The following is a 12974-nucleotide window of genomic DNA, read 5'->3' as shown; positions in this document are numbered from 1 at the left end:
CTTCACGGTTTGCTGGGCAGCCCCAGACCTCCAGACCCTGCCCCCGGCCGGGCGCTTCCCCAGCGCAGCCGGAGCCTGGGAGCCTAACTGGCCCCCTAGGGCCCTATTCCCTACCTGTCCCCTGACTGCCTCCTCCTGAGACCCTCCCCCCATCCTAACTGGCCCCCTAGGATCCTACCCCCTACCTGTCCCCTGACTGCCCCAACCCTTATCCATACCCGCATCCCCAGACAGACACCAGGGACTCCCACGCCCCATCCAACCACTCCCCACCCCCTGACAGTCCCCCCTCCCAGAACTCCTGACCCATCTAAACCCCCACTGCTCCCTGTCCCCTGACTGCTCCCTCCTGGGACCCCTGCTCCTAACTGCCCTCCAGAACCCCACCCCCTACCTAAGCTTCCCGGTTCCTTGTCCCCTAACTGCCCCCTCCTGAGACCCCCCCACCCTAATTGCCCCCCTAGGACCCTACCCTCTACCTGTACCCTGACTGCCCAAAACCTTACACCCCCAACCCCCAGACAGCCCCCCCCGAACTCCCAACCCATCCAACCCTCCCCCTGCTCCCTGTCTCTTGACTGCCCCCTCCAGAACGTCCCTGCTCCTTCTCCGACACCCTGGCCCCGTTACTGTGCTGCTCAAAACGCGCAGCCCAACACACTGCCGCGCTCCCCCACGGAGCGCATAGCCCGGTTCCCGCCCTCACAGAGTGCTGCGGAGCAGCGCGCTGGGCAAGGGGAGGAGCTCCAGACTGCCGGAGGCCCGAATGTCCGGCGATCTGCGAATGCAGTGAGTGAGTGATCTCAGCTGCAGGGGAGAGGAGGGGGAAGCGGAGGAAGGGGCTCTCTCTGGCTGCCGGAGCCCAGTGCAAGTGGCACCATCCGGCTGGCTGCCCTGTCAGCCGCGCACGCTCTACATGAGGGGAAGTCCGGACATTTACAAATTCCCCCCGGACGCTATTTTTAACTGAGAAAAGCTGAACATGTCCGGGGGAATCCGGACGAATGGTAACCCTAATTAACACCTGGGGCTCAGGCTTTAGCTTTAGCTTCAGACTTCAGGCTGGAGCAGACAGCAGTCACAGTCTAGGGCAGAGGTCCCCAAACTGTGGGGCACACTCCCCTAGGTGGGTGCAGAGGAACGTTCGGAGAGCATAGCGGGCCCGGGCCAGCCCCCCTGGGGGGCAGGGAAGGAGCACCACCCAGCCCCTCCCCACCACCAGCTCTGCTCCAACCCTGCCCCAAGCTATGGCCCAACTCCTGTCCCTGTGCCTGGCCCCATCTCCAGCCTCAGCCCCGGCCGCAGCTCCGCACCCGGCCACAGGCCCAGCTGCCAGTCCCCACTGCAGGCTGGCTGTGGCTCTGCTCCTGCCCCTAGCCTTGGCCCCTGGCCACATCCCTGCTCTCAAACCCACCCCCAGTTGCAGCTGCAGCCTTCTTACCCAGTCCATGCCCCACCCCCCAAAGCTGCAGGCCCTGCTCCCAGCCTGGGGGGTTGCGAACAGGGGCAAGAGGGGCTGACTCATTTCCCGGCAACACAACCGGACTAATGTCTGGTTCCCCGTGGCTACTTCCTACCGCCCATCCTTGGCGTAGCTCCATAGTCCATGGGTCCTCAGGCTCCTCAGGGTAAATGGAGGATGGCAATCCCAGCAACTCCTCTCCACAATCAGTCTCCTCCAGGGGCAGGGCACTGCACAGCTCGGTCCCTGGTCCAGAGTTCAGCGGCAAGGTACAGCAACTGAGCTGACGGCCCGTCTTGTCCCGCCCCCTGCTTCCAGCACAGAGGGCAGGGCTGTCTTGACTTTGCTCACCAGGGGCATGGGGCAGTTCCGCCCCCTCAGGCTCAGAGGGAGGCCACTCTGCCTCACTACAGGGTGCCTGCTCTGTCAGCACACCCATCTCCAGGGCCTCCCACACCTGCTCTGGCCCCCTTCTCCACACACCCACTTTGAAGGAGGAGCTCGAGGAGCCAGCTCTCCCTAAGCACCTTTCCCCTCCTACTGCCACCTCATTCAGTGCCCTCACCACTTGTGGAAACCTTTCCTGACCCTCATTGACAAGCACACCAGTGCCTCTATCATGTGTCTAAAAGCCTCCCATTGCCTCCTCCCAGGATGCCAAGAGCCCTTCCTTGCACCGCCGGGCTGGGCCATGTAGAAAGTTAGGTTGACCCAGCTAGGTCACTCAGGGGTGTGAAAAATTTGCAGATTTACCATAGCAACAGGAGACCCCCCCTTCCGTCACTGTAATAAGAGTCTACACTACAGCGCTGCAGCAGCACAGCGGCAGCTATGCCGCTCTAGTGTTTCTAGCGTAGACATGGTCTTACTTGGCAAAAGTCTCCACAGACCCCATCAGGCCTGGAGCCTCCCTTCAGCTGATAAACAAAGGCCTGTCATTCTCAGCACTTGTGTGCGCTCCTGTTTGGCGCTGTGAGGAATGACAATGGAGCATGAGCCTGGACTATAGACAGCAGTAACTCCCTTGTTATTTATGTAGGGCCTGATTGTCAGATTGACATCATTGGGAGCTGTGGGTGTGCTTCAGAAAACTAGGCCCCTCTTGGTTAACTTACACTGTTCTGCTCCCTCACTCCCCACCCCCACTCACAAACCCTGTACTGTAGTATTAATAAAATCATCCTCCCACCTCCAATCCCTGGGACAACTTGATGCCACTACCTCACGTGTGTTCAGCAGTCTGCCCAGGACATGGTTCCTTTAGGCCATGAGGCTTTGAGCCAGTTTTCAATTCTCCCTTTGTTTTGTGCTGTGTCTCAGCTCGGCTGAACCTGAATGATGTGTCAAAGCAGCACCGCCTGAACGTGCTCAATAATGTTGCCACGGCTCTGATCTTCATCACCGTCATCCTCAACATCTTCATCACCGGCTTTGGTGTGCAGAAGACTGGTCTCTAGGCCTGGAGAGCAAGGGAATCAGGTAATGAAGGGATGAGGGTCCACTACCACCCACAACTGCTTCGGCAGTCAAAGGGTCTCAGAAATCATCAATGCTGTAGTGGAAGGGAAGGTGGGGGACAGCCCTACACATACACACATGGCCCCTTTGTGAATAGTGTTGTCCCATGGGAAGCCTGGGCTGTGTGACAGGATCTCTCAGGAAAAGGAATTTCCTTGCTCCGTCTCTAAAGCAAGGATGTCATGAGTCCACATTTATGGGATTCATCAGATATCTGGTAGCAGCAGTTGGTGTCCAGCAGATAGCAAATCCCAACCTGGATCATGATAGGTACTATGGGAGGGGAGTCAGACAGTGGAAAGGAAGGTGTGGCATGTATGTGGGAAAGGACCTGGTTCCCAAGAGCTATTCAGGCAGTGGGAAAGATCAGAAGAGGGACCAATGCTGGCAAGGGTGGTGGAAGGAAAGAGAGGCAGTAGGGAGGGAGCTTTTCAAAATGGCCATTGCTATTTGGTGATGGTGGTGGCCATTTTAAGAATCTGATTTTTGACCCTTATTCCTCTTGCCTTAATGGTTCCCACCAATAGGGTGACCATATTTGCCTATACTGAATATGGGACACCTGGTAAAATTACTTGTATTCAAGCAAGTTCAGTGGCAATCAATTGTACAAACATTCAAATTAACATCAAGTTGCCTGAGCCTCTGTTAAAAAGAAATACTGTTTAGTTGGATTCTTTTTATTTACCGTCTTATCTTTAAGGCTTTAGGGTTCACATGGGGAGGGGTGACACACACACTTCCCTCCCCGTCCCCTTCCCCCCCGCCACACACACACGGGGAGAGGTCTCACACACACACACACACCTCTCTCATACTGTGTGTGTGTGTCTGTGTGTGTGTGTGTGTGTGACCGACCCGACCCAACCCTCCCTGCCTGGCGCTCTCTGCCCTCCATGCCTGGCTGAGCCCCTGGGACAGACCCGCCTCTCCTGGTACCTGGCACTCTGTCTTTCCAAGGCAACACATGGGCAGAGGGCATGTAGGGTCACATACCCTCCCTCCCCAGATTCCTACCAGGGTTCACACCAGAATGTGGCCAGCAGCAGCCTTTCAGCACTGTGCAGGACAGAAGGGACAGGAGCTGCTTCCAGCTGCCAGGGAGGAGGAGGAGGGATGACTTGGTCCGTGTCTTTGCAGAGCTTCTCTTCCCTCCACCCCCACATGTGTGGCTGGAAGCAGCTTGTCCATTCCTGCCTGCACAGTGTTGAAAGGCAGCTAACACCACCAGGCTGGCCACCGTTCTAACCCAGCTGCCTCTGGTCCCCAAACTACAGTGCAGGCAGGAAGGGGTTAAGCCCAAAGGATGCATTGTGCACCAGGGCCTAGGAAACCTGACTGCAGGGGCTTCAGTGAACCAGGCCAGAGAGGTGGCTCAACAGGGGAGGGTGCCTAGGGAATGGAGCAGTCCCACACTCCCTGGAGGCAGGAACCAGGGCTGGGGTGAGGGGTGGGTTTGAAGAGGGTGCTAAGCCCCTTCCCCAGTGGCTGCTGTGGAGCCTGCAGGTTCGGGGTGTAAACAGGCTGAAAATCATTCCCGTGCCGCTCCAGAGTTAGCTGAGGGGTGGAGAGGCTTCCCTGTGCCTGCGCTGTGCATGGCTTTGGCACATGCAGGGCTTGTCTCCTCCTGGCCAGCGCCCCAGGCTCGAGGGTCTTGGGCTTTCCCAGGATGCCAGCCCAGCCAGAGGCAGTTGGGGAAGGAAGGAGCCTGCTTGCCAGGCTGCGTGAGCTGAGTGCTCCGACCTGGGGCTGGTTCTCCACACAGTGCTGGGGGCAGGATGTGCCAGGGGCTGGGATATGGAGGAGCTGCAGGCCTTGGGGGGGAGGTGAAGGGGCAAAGCAGGGAGAGGACAGCGAGAGGGGGAGAACGTAAAGGGCCGATGGGTGGACAGCAGAGGCAACACGTAACCAGCCCTTGCCTGGTGGCTGCCCACACTCACCAGCCACCACAGCTTGCAGCACGCAGACAGTGCCAGCCGGGAATGGGATGGGGGGGTGGCCCTGCTGGCTGAGAGCTGGCACGCAGCAGGGGCTGAGCTGATGGACCAGCGGCAGGGAGAGTGGCCGGTGCCACGCACTGCATCTTCGCTCCGCCACCAGCCTTGCACACCCACCCCCATCATCAGCCACTGGACCCCCCACTCACCGCTGGTGGGTGAGTGGCTGGCGAGCCGGGATCTGGCCAGCAGCAGGATCTGCCAGTACTGATGGGGGAGAGGAGGGCAGGAGAGACAGAAAATATGGGACAATTTGCCCATTTTTAAGAAAAAGTTGGGACACCTGCAGGAGGGCTTAAATATGGGATTGTCCCTTTAAAAATCGGACATCTGGTCACCCAACCCCCAAGGATGCTGGGGCAATGGCCAGCAGGAGAGTCTCACGGAAATTTGGATTGGAGAGGGAGGTGGGATCCTGGATTCAGTGCAGAGGCACAAGGCTTCCATGAAGATGGCACTGGCTTTGGATTTTGCGAGATCTGTGGGATTTAGGGGCTGAATGCCATATTTATTGCGGCGGCAATTACCTTCCCCTTTGAGTGTGATAGAGAGCAACCCCTACAGATTAATACACAGGGAACCATGCAACATTTTTAACTCCCCTCTCTGGGTTTTACTTCCATAGGAATCAGTCAGGACTGGTTCATAGAATGCTTTGAGATTCTTCAGCTTGAAAAGCACGAAATAGCATTGTAAGGCCTCTAAATGCTACCATAAGCCCTGATCCTGCAAACACTTATGCGCATGTTAACTACAAGCACAGAAGTCATCCTACTGGACTAGAATGATGCCGTGCTAGAAGAGATGGGGATAGGGTGATCACCTTTGCTGGCTGGAAATAAGGGAAAACTACATGAAAACTAAGGAACAATGCTTTATTTTAAGGGACATTTTAGGGAAACCGCCATTTCCCTTAGCATAACATGTATTTTCTCTCAAGTGTATGTTTCTACTGCCTTCAAGTTTACAATGTAATTATCATAAGCTTCAATGTTTAAAATGGTCAAGGGACATCCCTTAAAATAAGGGACAGGCAGTCACCCTAGCTTGAGATCCAGTATGAATTAAGGAAACTTGGGGCAAATAGAATGAAAAAATGTTACAATGGTGGCATGTTTTCTTGGAATGGCCCTGTAGATGGGGTGTGTTTTTGTGTGTGAGGAGGGGGGGAATGGATTGCAATAGGTAACACAGGCAGAGGGTAGAGGGAAAGCTCTCCTGGGATCCTGCTTATGAAACTTCTATGAAATACTTGCTGACCTGAGGAACCTAGTGGATTCTTATCTTGCATCTTTTGTTTTTCTTGCAGGTTGTGTGTGTGGCACCAGCTTTAGGGTCCCTTCCTTCAATTTTTTACTGACCTCAGCAGAATCCTACCAGCTGAGTGGAGACACAGAATGCCTGAATTACTCTTTAAAAATTGTTTGTAAAATATTTTATGCAGGTTGTTTGTATAAAGCATGTGTAGCTTTGCAGGAATGAAATTTCCATTGATTTTTCAACGCTAGTGCAAGTTGTGCAGTGATTTCTAGAGAGCTTCACAAAAAGTTGCAAAAAAGCATTTTCCAAACATGCTCCTGTGCATAGGTAACAACAACTTTTCTTTAATTTTAATTCTCTGCTTCTCATATTCAATATTAACTAATTTTCTACAGGGGGTTGAGTTCTAGACTGAGTTATATTTATTTGGTAAGCAAAAGTAACCATACCGTGTCCAGATATTTTGTAACGGCAACATTTAAAGTAACACTATCAAACAGCTTATGTCTCAAATATAGGTTGGTTGGTTGATTGTTTTTGTGGGAGGAAAGGAGCGGGTGTGTGTGTGTTATGACTACTAATAGGAATAAAAATGTTTTCTTCAAGGTTGCTTAAAAAAATCAAATGAGATGCTTTTTTGAAAACCATTAAATATTCCTCTGCAGTGCAGGAAACCTAAACCCCACAGCAAATAGATACTATGCTTAGATACCACCACAAGGACCTTGTTAGAAATCCTCTATGGATAACATGGCGGTACTGTAGGAGAAATAGGAAATGAAGCTCACTAAACACAGAAAGTGAAACAGACCAGTCTAGCTTCACTTGTCTACATTAACTGAGGTGCAAAAAGTAAACAAACAGCATATACATGTTCAAGAGTAAACTGGGTTTAAATCTTTTTTGGTGTTATAATTAAAGGTATTATCAGTAAGAGGTATGCTATTAAATACATGATTTTTATCCTGCTAGTCCTGTGAGAATTCTAATGTGTTGGAAAGTGGTTTTACATTTTTTTTTTAATTACTGCTTTGAGGTTGTGCATCTTCAGATCATTCTGAATTAGCAGATTCTTTCTGGCAGCCTGATTTTTGGATTATTGGTGTCACACTCAAAAATTGGATATTTTTGACTTGTCAGTTATTTGCATACTTGAGTACTATGTTTTCCTCTTTATTAAATGATTTTTCACTCAAAGACAGAGTCAGATTTCAATATGGGTGAAATCCTATGTATCCAATAAACCGATAGAAAATTCCTAAGGTTGACATCGTGTACATTCCCATCACAGTTGGATAGGAAAGGCAAGGCAACGGCAATTGCATGATGATATTCACATATTCTCCTCAGAAGAGCTTCTAAGAGATACTGGATACTGCTAATATGGCTGTTGCTGACATGACTTTGGCTGGTGTCACTGTTTACCTCCCACAAGCTGAGCCGACCTCCTGTGTGTTTGACTTTTCAGATCTCCTTCCAGAAATCTACTCTGTTGCATTTCAATTTAAATCAGAGGTGTTAGCTTCATCCTGGAGACAGGGCCAAATGACATTTCTATAGCATGTTCCACCCACAAATTAGCTGACTGTAGAAATGCAGGGGCATCATTACATTCCTAACTCTCCAGTAATTTGCCTTATAGGATTTTGCCTATTGATCCTTCTGAGTGTTCTTCTATAGGCAAAAGTCTTATGTAGGTATTTCTTAGTAGTAGCCATGATAGACTGTTTAGATTTTCTTGCTTCAGATTATACACACAATAATATTAATGATTACTTTGTTGTCATCCATCTTTGTTTATTTTGCCCGGGGTCACTAAAGCTGCCTCATCTACGTGCTAGAGGCACCATCTCTAAAAGTTAGAGGATTGTTTGCTCTCTGTGCTTATTTCACACCTTGGCCTCTCTATGGAGCCAGCCAAGAAGCTGCTAGCAGCAGTGAGGATTTATGAGGTGGATATTTCCCCACTAGCAGCTAGAGTGAGGCTATTTCACACAGGCCACCAAGGAACTATCAGGTTATGTCTTTCAACCACTACTGACCTGACTGGGTTTAGGCAAAGGTGACAAGCTTTATATCCTTTTCTCAGGTGCCAATCCACCCACTCCCTCATGGCCACAGTCTGCTTCACAAAGTCAGGGGCAGAGCAGTAATGGCTGAATGTCAGACAAATGACTCAGCAGAGGAGGAAGAGGTGAGGGACTCTCCATCATCAAAAGTTAACTTGGATGTCCTTCTCTCTCACAGAGATGCCAAGCCATATAGTGCTGCATGTGAGGCATATTTGTGTGGGGACTGCTTCCCATTACTGAACATGACACCGCAGGAGACCAGCACACAGTGCTGCCCTTTATCACCTCTCGATCATGGAGTCAGGAGCATTGGCACTCCTGGCTGCCTTCTCACTTCTATGTATCAGACCTCAGCTCTGTTCTGACCTGCTTGCACTCCCATAGGCAGCAAGGAGGTTGTTTATTTAAAAAAAACCAACCTTTTAAATAAACAATGTCTAGGAAAGAACTTATCTAATATTTGTCCATTGTCTCTCTCAGAGAATGGGCTAAGCTCTGTGTTCCCTCCTGCACCTTACTCCATGAGATGGCCCCTGCCGGCTGAGGCAGAGATTGGTCTATCATTATAGTGCTCCTTGCTGCTTGAGGTGGAAATCTAGCCTGTATCAATGTTCTGTTCCATTTCCTGTGATGCAGCCCTGATTAATAGGAGAGAAACTCCTCTATGTCCTCCTGTCCCATTCCCTGCAGCCCCCATTGCTTGAGTGGGGGAAAAAACAGATCATGATCTGACCCCTGAATCCCCCCCCCCTTTGTGTTGGTCTCTGCAGCACCCCTGCTGGGGTACAGAGTGATCTATATCCCATGGATTAACATTGTCTTTTGCTGGGTGAGACAAAGAGAGGAACATTTGACCTTTAATCACTGAAGAGTGTTGTTGGCAAATGTCTGAGGAACATACAGACAGAAGTGAGCTTTTGTAGGAAGAAACTGTATTTATAAACCCCTTGCGGTGCCAGCCTACCCCCCCTCCTAACAGAGGGGAGGCCTGGGAATCATCTTAAAGACACAAAGCCACTTTAAGGTGTGGAATTCAGAGGTACAGTACAGAATTAAAACACCAGGCGTCGGTGTCTGGATAACATTTCAGACATTTACAAGCAATGAGAGAAGGCAAGACATTCATATGAGGGAAACATTAAAGACAATGACAAAACAGTCACATCATGTTCACACAACAGATTCTTTCATGATAAAACCCATTCTCTCCCAAGCCCTTTGTTGGATTGCAAAACAATTTCCATCATGGAGTTCACAAGGCAGTGGAAAGGGCCGGATGCCTTCAAATAATGCCAGTGGAAAAGAGATTGAGTTTATGGAGAAGCCCACTTCCCCACTTTGGTAAAGCCAGGCTCCCCGTAGCCCTTTTGTGATGTCTGGGGAGCTGCCATTCCTGAGACATGTCTCCTTTCTGATAGAGGAGAACCCCATGACCCACCCCAATCCCATCATTGCGTAAACCAGAGTGACGTAAGCCAGAATCTATGAGCCTCAGCTTCCACTCTGTTCTTGATTTTGATTGGGGCGGGTGGGGGAGAAGAAGCATCCTTGGGGTTAAACCCTTGACTTTTTCGTATGCATTTCATGCTGGCCTGACAGCCCTGGAGCAGGTACTCCTTTCTTTCCCCACAACCAGTGGCAATCTCAACCTGGACCTCTACTGACTACTTCAAGGGCTGACAGGCAGGTTCAGTCTCCATGGAGAATTCCCTCTGAGGATTCTCTGCTGAGGCTGCCAACTAGTGCCAATTGTGATGGTGGCTTTTGTGGTATGCATAATTGTCCTCTAGGAATAGGACTGAGACTCTACACCTATTTCACATAGACAACCAAAGAGCCCTTAAGGAAGTGAACAGTTTTGATCATTACCAATCTCGCTGAAAGGCACAAAGGAAGGAGCATAGCTGAGTGAGCACCAGAAGACCCCGGGTGAAATCCTAATCCCACTGAAGTCAATGAGAGTTTTGCCATTGATATTAATGGAGCAAGGATTGTATCCCTTCTGATATGCCCAGCTCTATTACTGTGAGCCCTAGGGGCAGTCTCCGACCCTTCATGCTTCACTTTCCCCATTGGTAAAATGATACTCTTCTTCAAAAGTGCTAAGTACTACTTCTAATTCATTGGATCCCACTGCTTATCTTCTAGGCCAGCCAGTCCCCATTCCACATGAATTTCTTTACAGAGCCAGTTCAGACATGCTATGAGACTTGCCGTCCCAAGGAATCCAGAGTTTGGAGAGAGGGTCTGCAAGTACTAGAGATTTGTTATGCCCTGCAAGTATGTGCACAAGCCCCTGAATAAAGCAGCACGATAGGACATGCACTAAAGGTGCGTATCAACTATTCCAGTCAGAAACAATCAACTGCCAAATCATTAAACTTCTAAAAACAGAGTTTTCATCTATCACCTCTTTTCCCCTCCAAAAATTGTTTTTGTGTTATTTCTCAGTCTCTAAATATGAAAAGTACCTTCCCTAGTTACAAAGACTGCTGTGATTTGCAGAGGGTTTGATACTGCATCTTCTTAGATCCCAGATGGCTACAGTCCTACAAATATTTAATGGATTAAAAGACTCAGTAGCCCCTTGTACATTTTTCACCATTGCTCCACTCTGCATAGCATGCCCTGCCCAACCCTGGAGGTTGATGGTTGGTGGAGCACTGACTTAGCCCATACCAGCCAAGCGGTGGATCTCTGCAGTCCTTGAATTATGACTTTGGTGGGGACAAGATTCCACCCTAGGTTTGGGCAGAGTTTGAACAAGGTCCCCTCCATATTCCTTTCACCAAAGCAAGCTCCTTTCATCAGTGCAGTCACCAAACTTCCATGGTCCTGTCACCAGTGCAAGCCCCAGATCCTAAGTCCATCTCACCAAGGCTCATCTGGTCCTTCCATAAGTGCAACATTGTGAACTGCTCCTGTTCTTCCACTATGCAAACAAATAGTTCTTCACACACGTAGAATCTATCATGGAAAACAACTGTGAAATCATAACTTATTAAATTAACCCCCAGATGCTGTGTTATAGACCAGGTCTGAGGAGCAGAAAAGTTCTCCTTCTCACTGACAAAGATACAATATTTCAGACAATTAGATATTCCATTTCCATCTATTATGAGTTCCCAGCTATTGCTGGGACACACCCTTGTCTGACTGGGCTACAGCTGTCGATATGGCTTCCCAGTGCCTACTGAGATGGCCTCACCTGTCCTCTCCAAGTACCCAGCATGAGCCTCAGGCAGGAAACAACTAACCAAAGTGGGTTCTTAACATTAGCCCCAGCCAGCTGCAGGCAAATGGGGTCTCTCATGAGGGAAAAGTGTTTGAGTCTCCAGATACAGCCCATGGTTTGTTGAACAGGAGTGTAGATTTTCCCAGTGATTTAGATGAAAGGGTGGCAAATAGGGCTAAGCACTGGCAGCCTAGAGTGCCTAACAGCTCCTCAGACTTTTCTGGGCTGGGCTGGTACATGGGGATGAGGACACAACACAGTTCAGAGAAGTTCCTTTGGTCCCCTGTCCAAAGACATGGGTGTCAGAGATTTTCAAGTATCAAAAGAAGCAGCAGCTTTATTGTAAATAATCCATTCTGGTTGTAACTGGGATTTGTTCCTTTTCTTAAATTAGCACCATGCAAGACACTCCAGACAGCTTGCCACCACTTCTATCGTACCATCTGTCAGGGGCTCTAGGTGCATCAGTGTCAGGGGTAACCAGTCCTTCGCTTGTCTAAGGCTCCCCCAAATACAGAGCGAGTCACTGATCCCCATGTCCGGGACCCAATGGCTCACGAGTGCCAAAGATAAGTTCCCACTCCTATACACTGATCATCCCTTTTCACAAGCACCTGTAAGTCTGATCTCCTAGGATGACTCTGGAGAGAAGAGGAGTGTGTACTCTCGGCTGCATGCCTAGGCGAGGTGCATGCGCTGATAAAACGGTGGCTGGCTCTGCCGGGCAGCTTTGTGGCCGAACATTACGGTGTCCTCAGCTGATGTCGGTTCCACATGCCCCGCTTGGAGTGAAATCGGTGAAAGAAGTTCCTCAGGGACAGTCGTTCCACTTCCAGGCCAGCCTGCATGATCCTGTGGGGGAAGGAAGAGGAGAAAATTCAAGAGGAGATTAGTTCAATAAGACACTCCAAGGAAGGGTTGGCAGTAAGGGTGGCTAGGGCTGTGTGAAAGTCTCCTCCGTACAGTGTCATATACCAAACCATTGCACTAATAGAATGGCCCAAAAGATTGCTAAGGCCTACAACCAAGGGCTGATGAGGTCTAGGACTTGTCCAGCATTCAAAAGAGCTATCTGGCACGAAGGGGTGAGGAAAAGGGATACCTCATATCACAAACTTTTCAAAAAATGTAACTGCACCCCATGGCCCCGGATGACCTTACTCCAAATAGCTGCCCTGTTGGGCTTTTATTATGTGTGTTATTATAGAGCCTACAGGCCTCAGCTGAGATCAGGGTCCCATAGTACTAAGCACTGCTCAAAGACCAGGAAGGGGTCGAAAATATGCACTGGGAGCATCTGTATGTGTCTGATCTATCCAATGCCTGCCAAGGGTGTGGCAGGAAGGTACCAGGATTCTGGAGATAGCTCTCTCCTATGTCAGTGGCTATGATAAGGCATTTGGTTACAGTAGCCCCCTGAGCTCTGACAA

At 50.0% G+C, this 12974-nt stretch overlaps 2 protein-coding genes across 4 annotated transcripts in view; one reads left to right on the top strand and one right to left on the bottom strand.

Annotated features, from left to right (window-relative positions):
* Positions 1 to 7434, top strand: part of NINJ2 (ninjurin 2) — a 75084-nt gene extending 67650 nt beyond the window's left edge. Inside the window, exons 3-4 of the mRNA XM_005287968.5 lie at positions 2783 to 2941; positions 6287 to 7434. Of these exons, the coding sequence (XP_005288025.2) occupies positions 2783 to 2919 (137 nt within the window). The 3' untranslated portion in view covers positions 2920 to 2941; positions 6287 to 7434. The remainder of the gene's footprint in view (positions 1 to 2782; positions 2942 to 6286) is intronic.
* Positions 7435 to 9224: 1790 nt separating this feature from the next.
* The window catches only part of B4GALNT3 (beta-1,4-N-acetyl-galactosaminyltransferase 3), a 128103-nt gene continuing 124353 nt past the window's right edge, over positions 9225 to 12974 (bottom strand). For all 3 annotated transcript variants that reach the window (XM_024101968.3, XM_065582231.1, XM_065582242.1), the window contains one exon: positions 9225 to 12396. In XM_024101968.3, the coding sequence (XP_023957736.2) occupies positions 12288 to 12396 (109 nt within the window). In that variant the 3' untranslated portion in view covers positions 9225 to 12287. The remainder of the gene's footprint in view (positions 12397 to 12974) is intronic.

This window comes from Chrysemys picta, chromosome 1 (genome assembly GCF_011386835.1).
Source record: "Chrysemys picta bellii isolate R12L10 chromosome 1, ASM1138683v2, whole genome shotgun sequence".
NCBI lineage: Eukaryota > Metazoa > Chordata > Testudines > Emydidae > Chrysemys > Chrysemys picta.
This window is presented reverse-complemented; position numbering and strand designations above follow the sequence as displayed.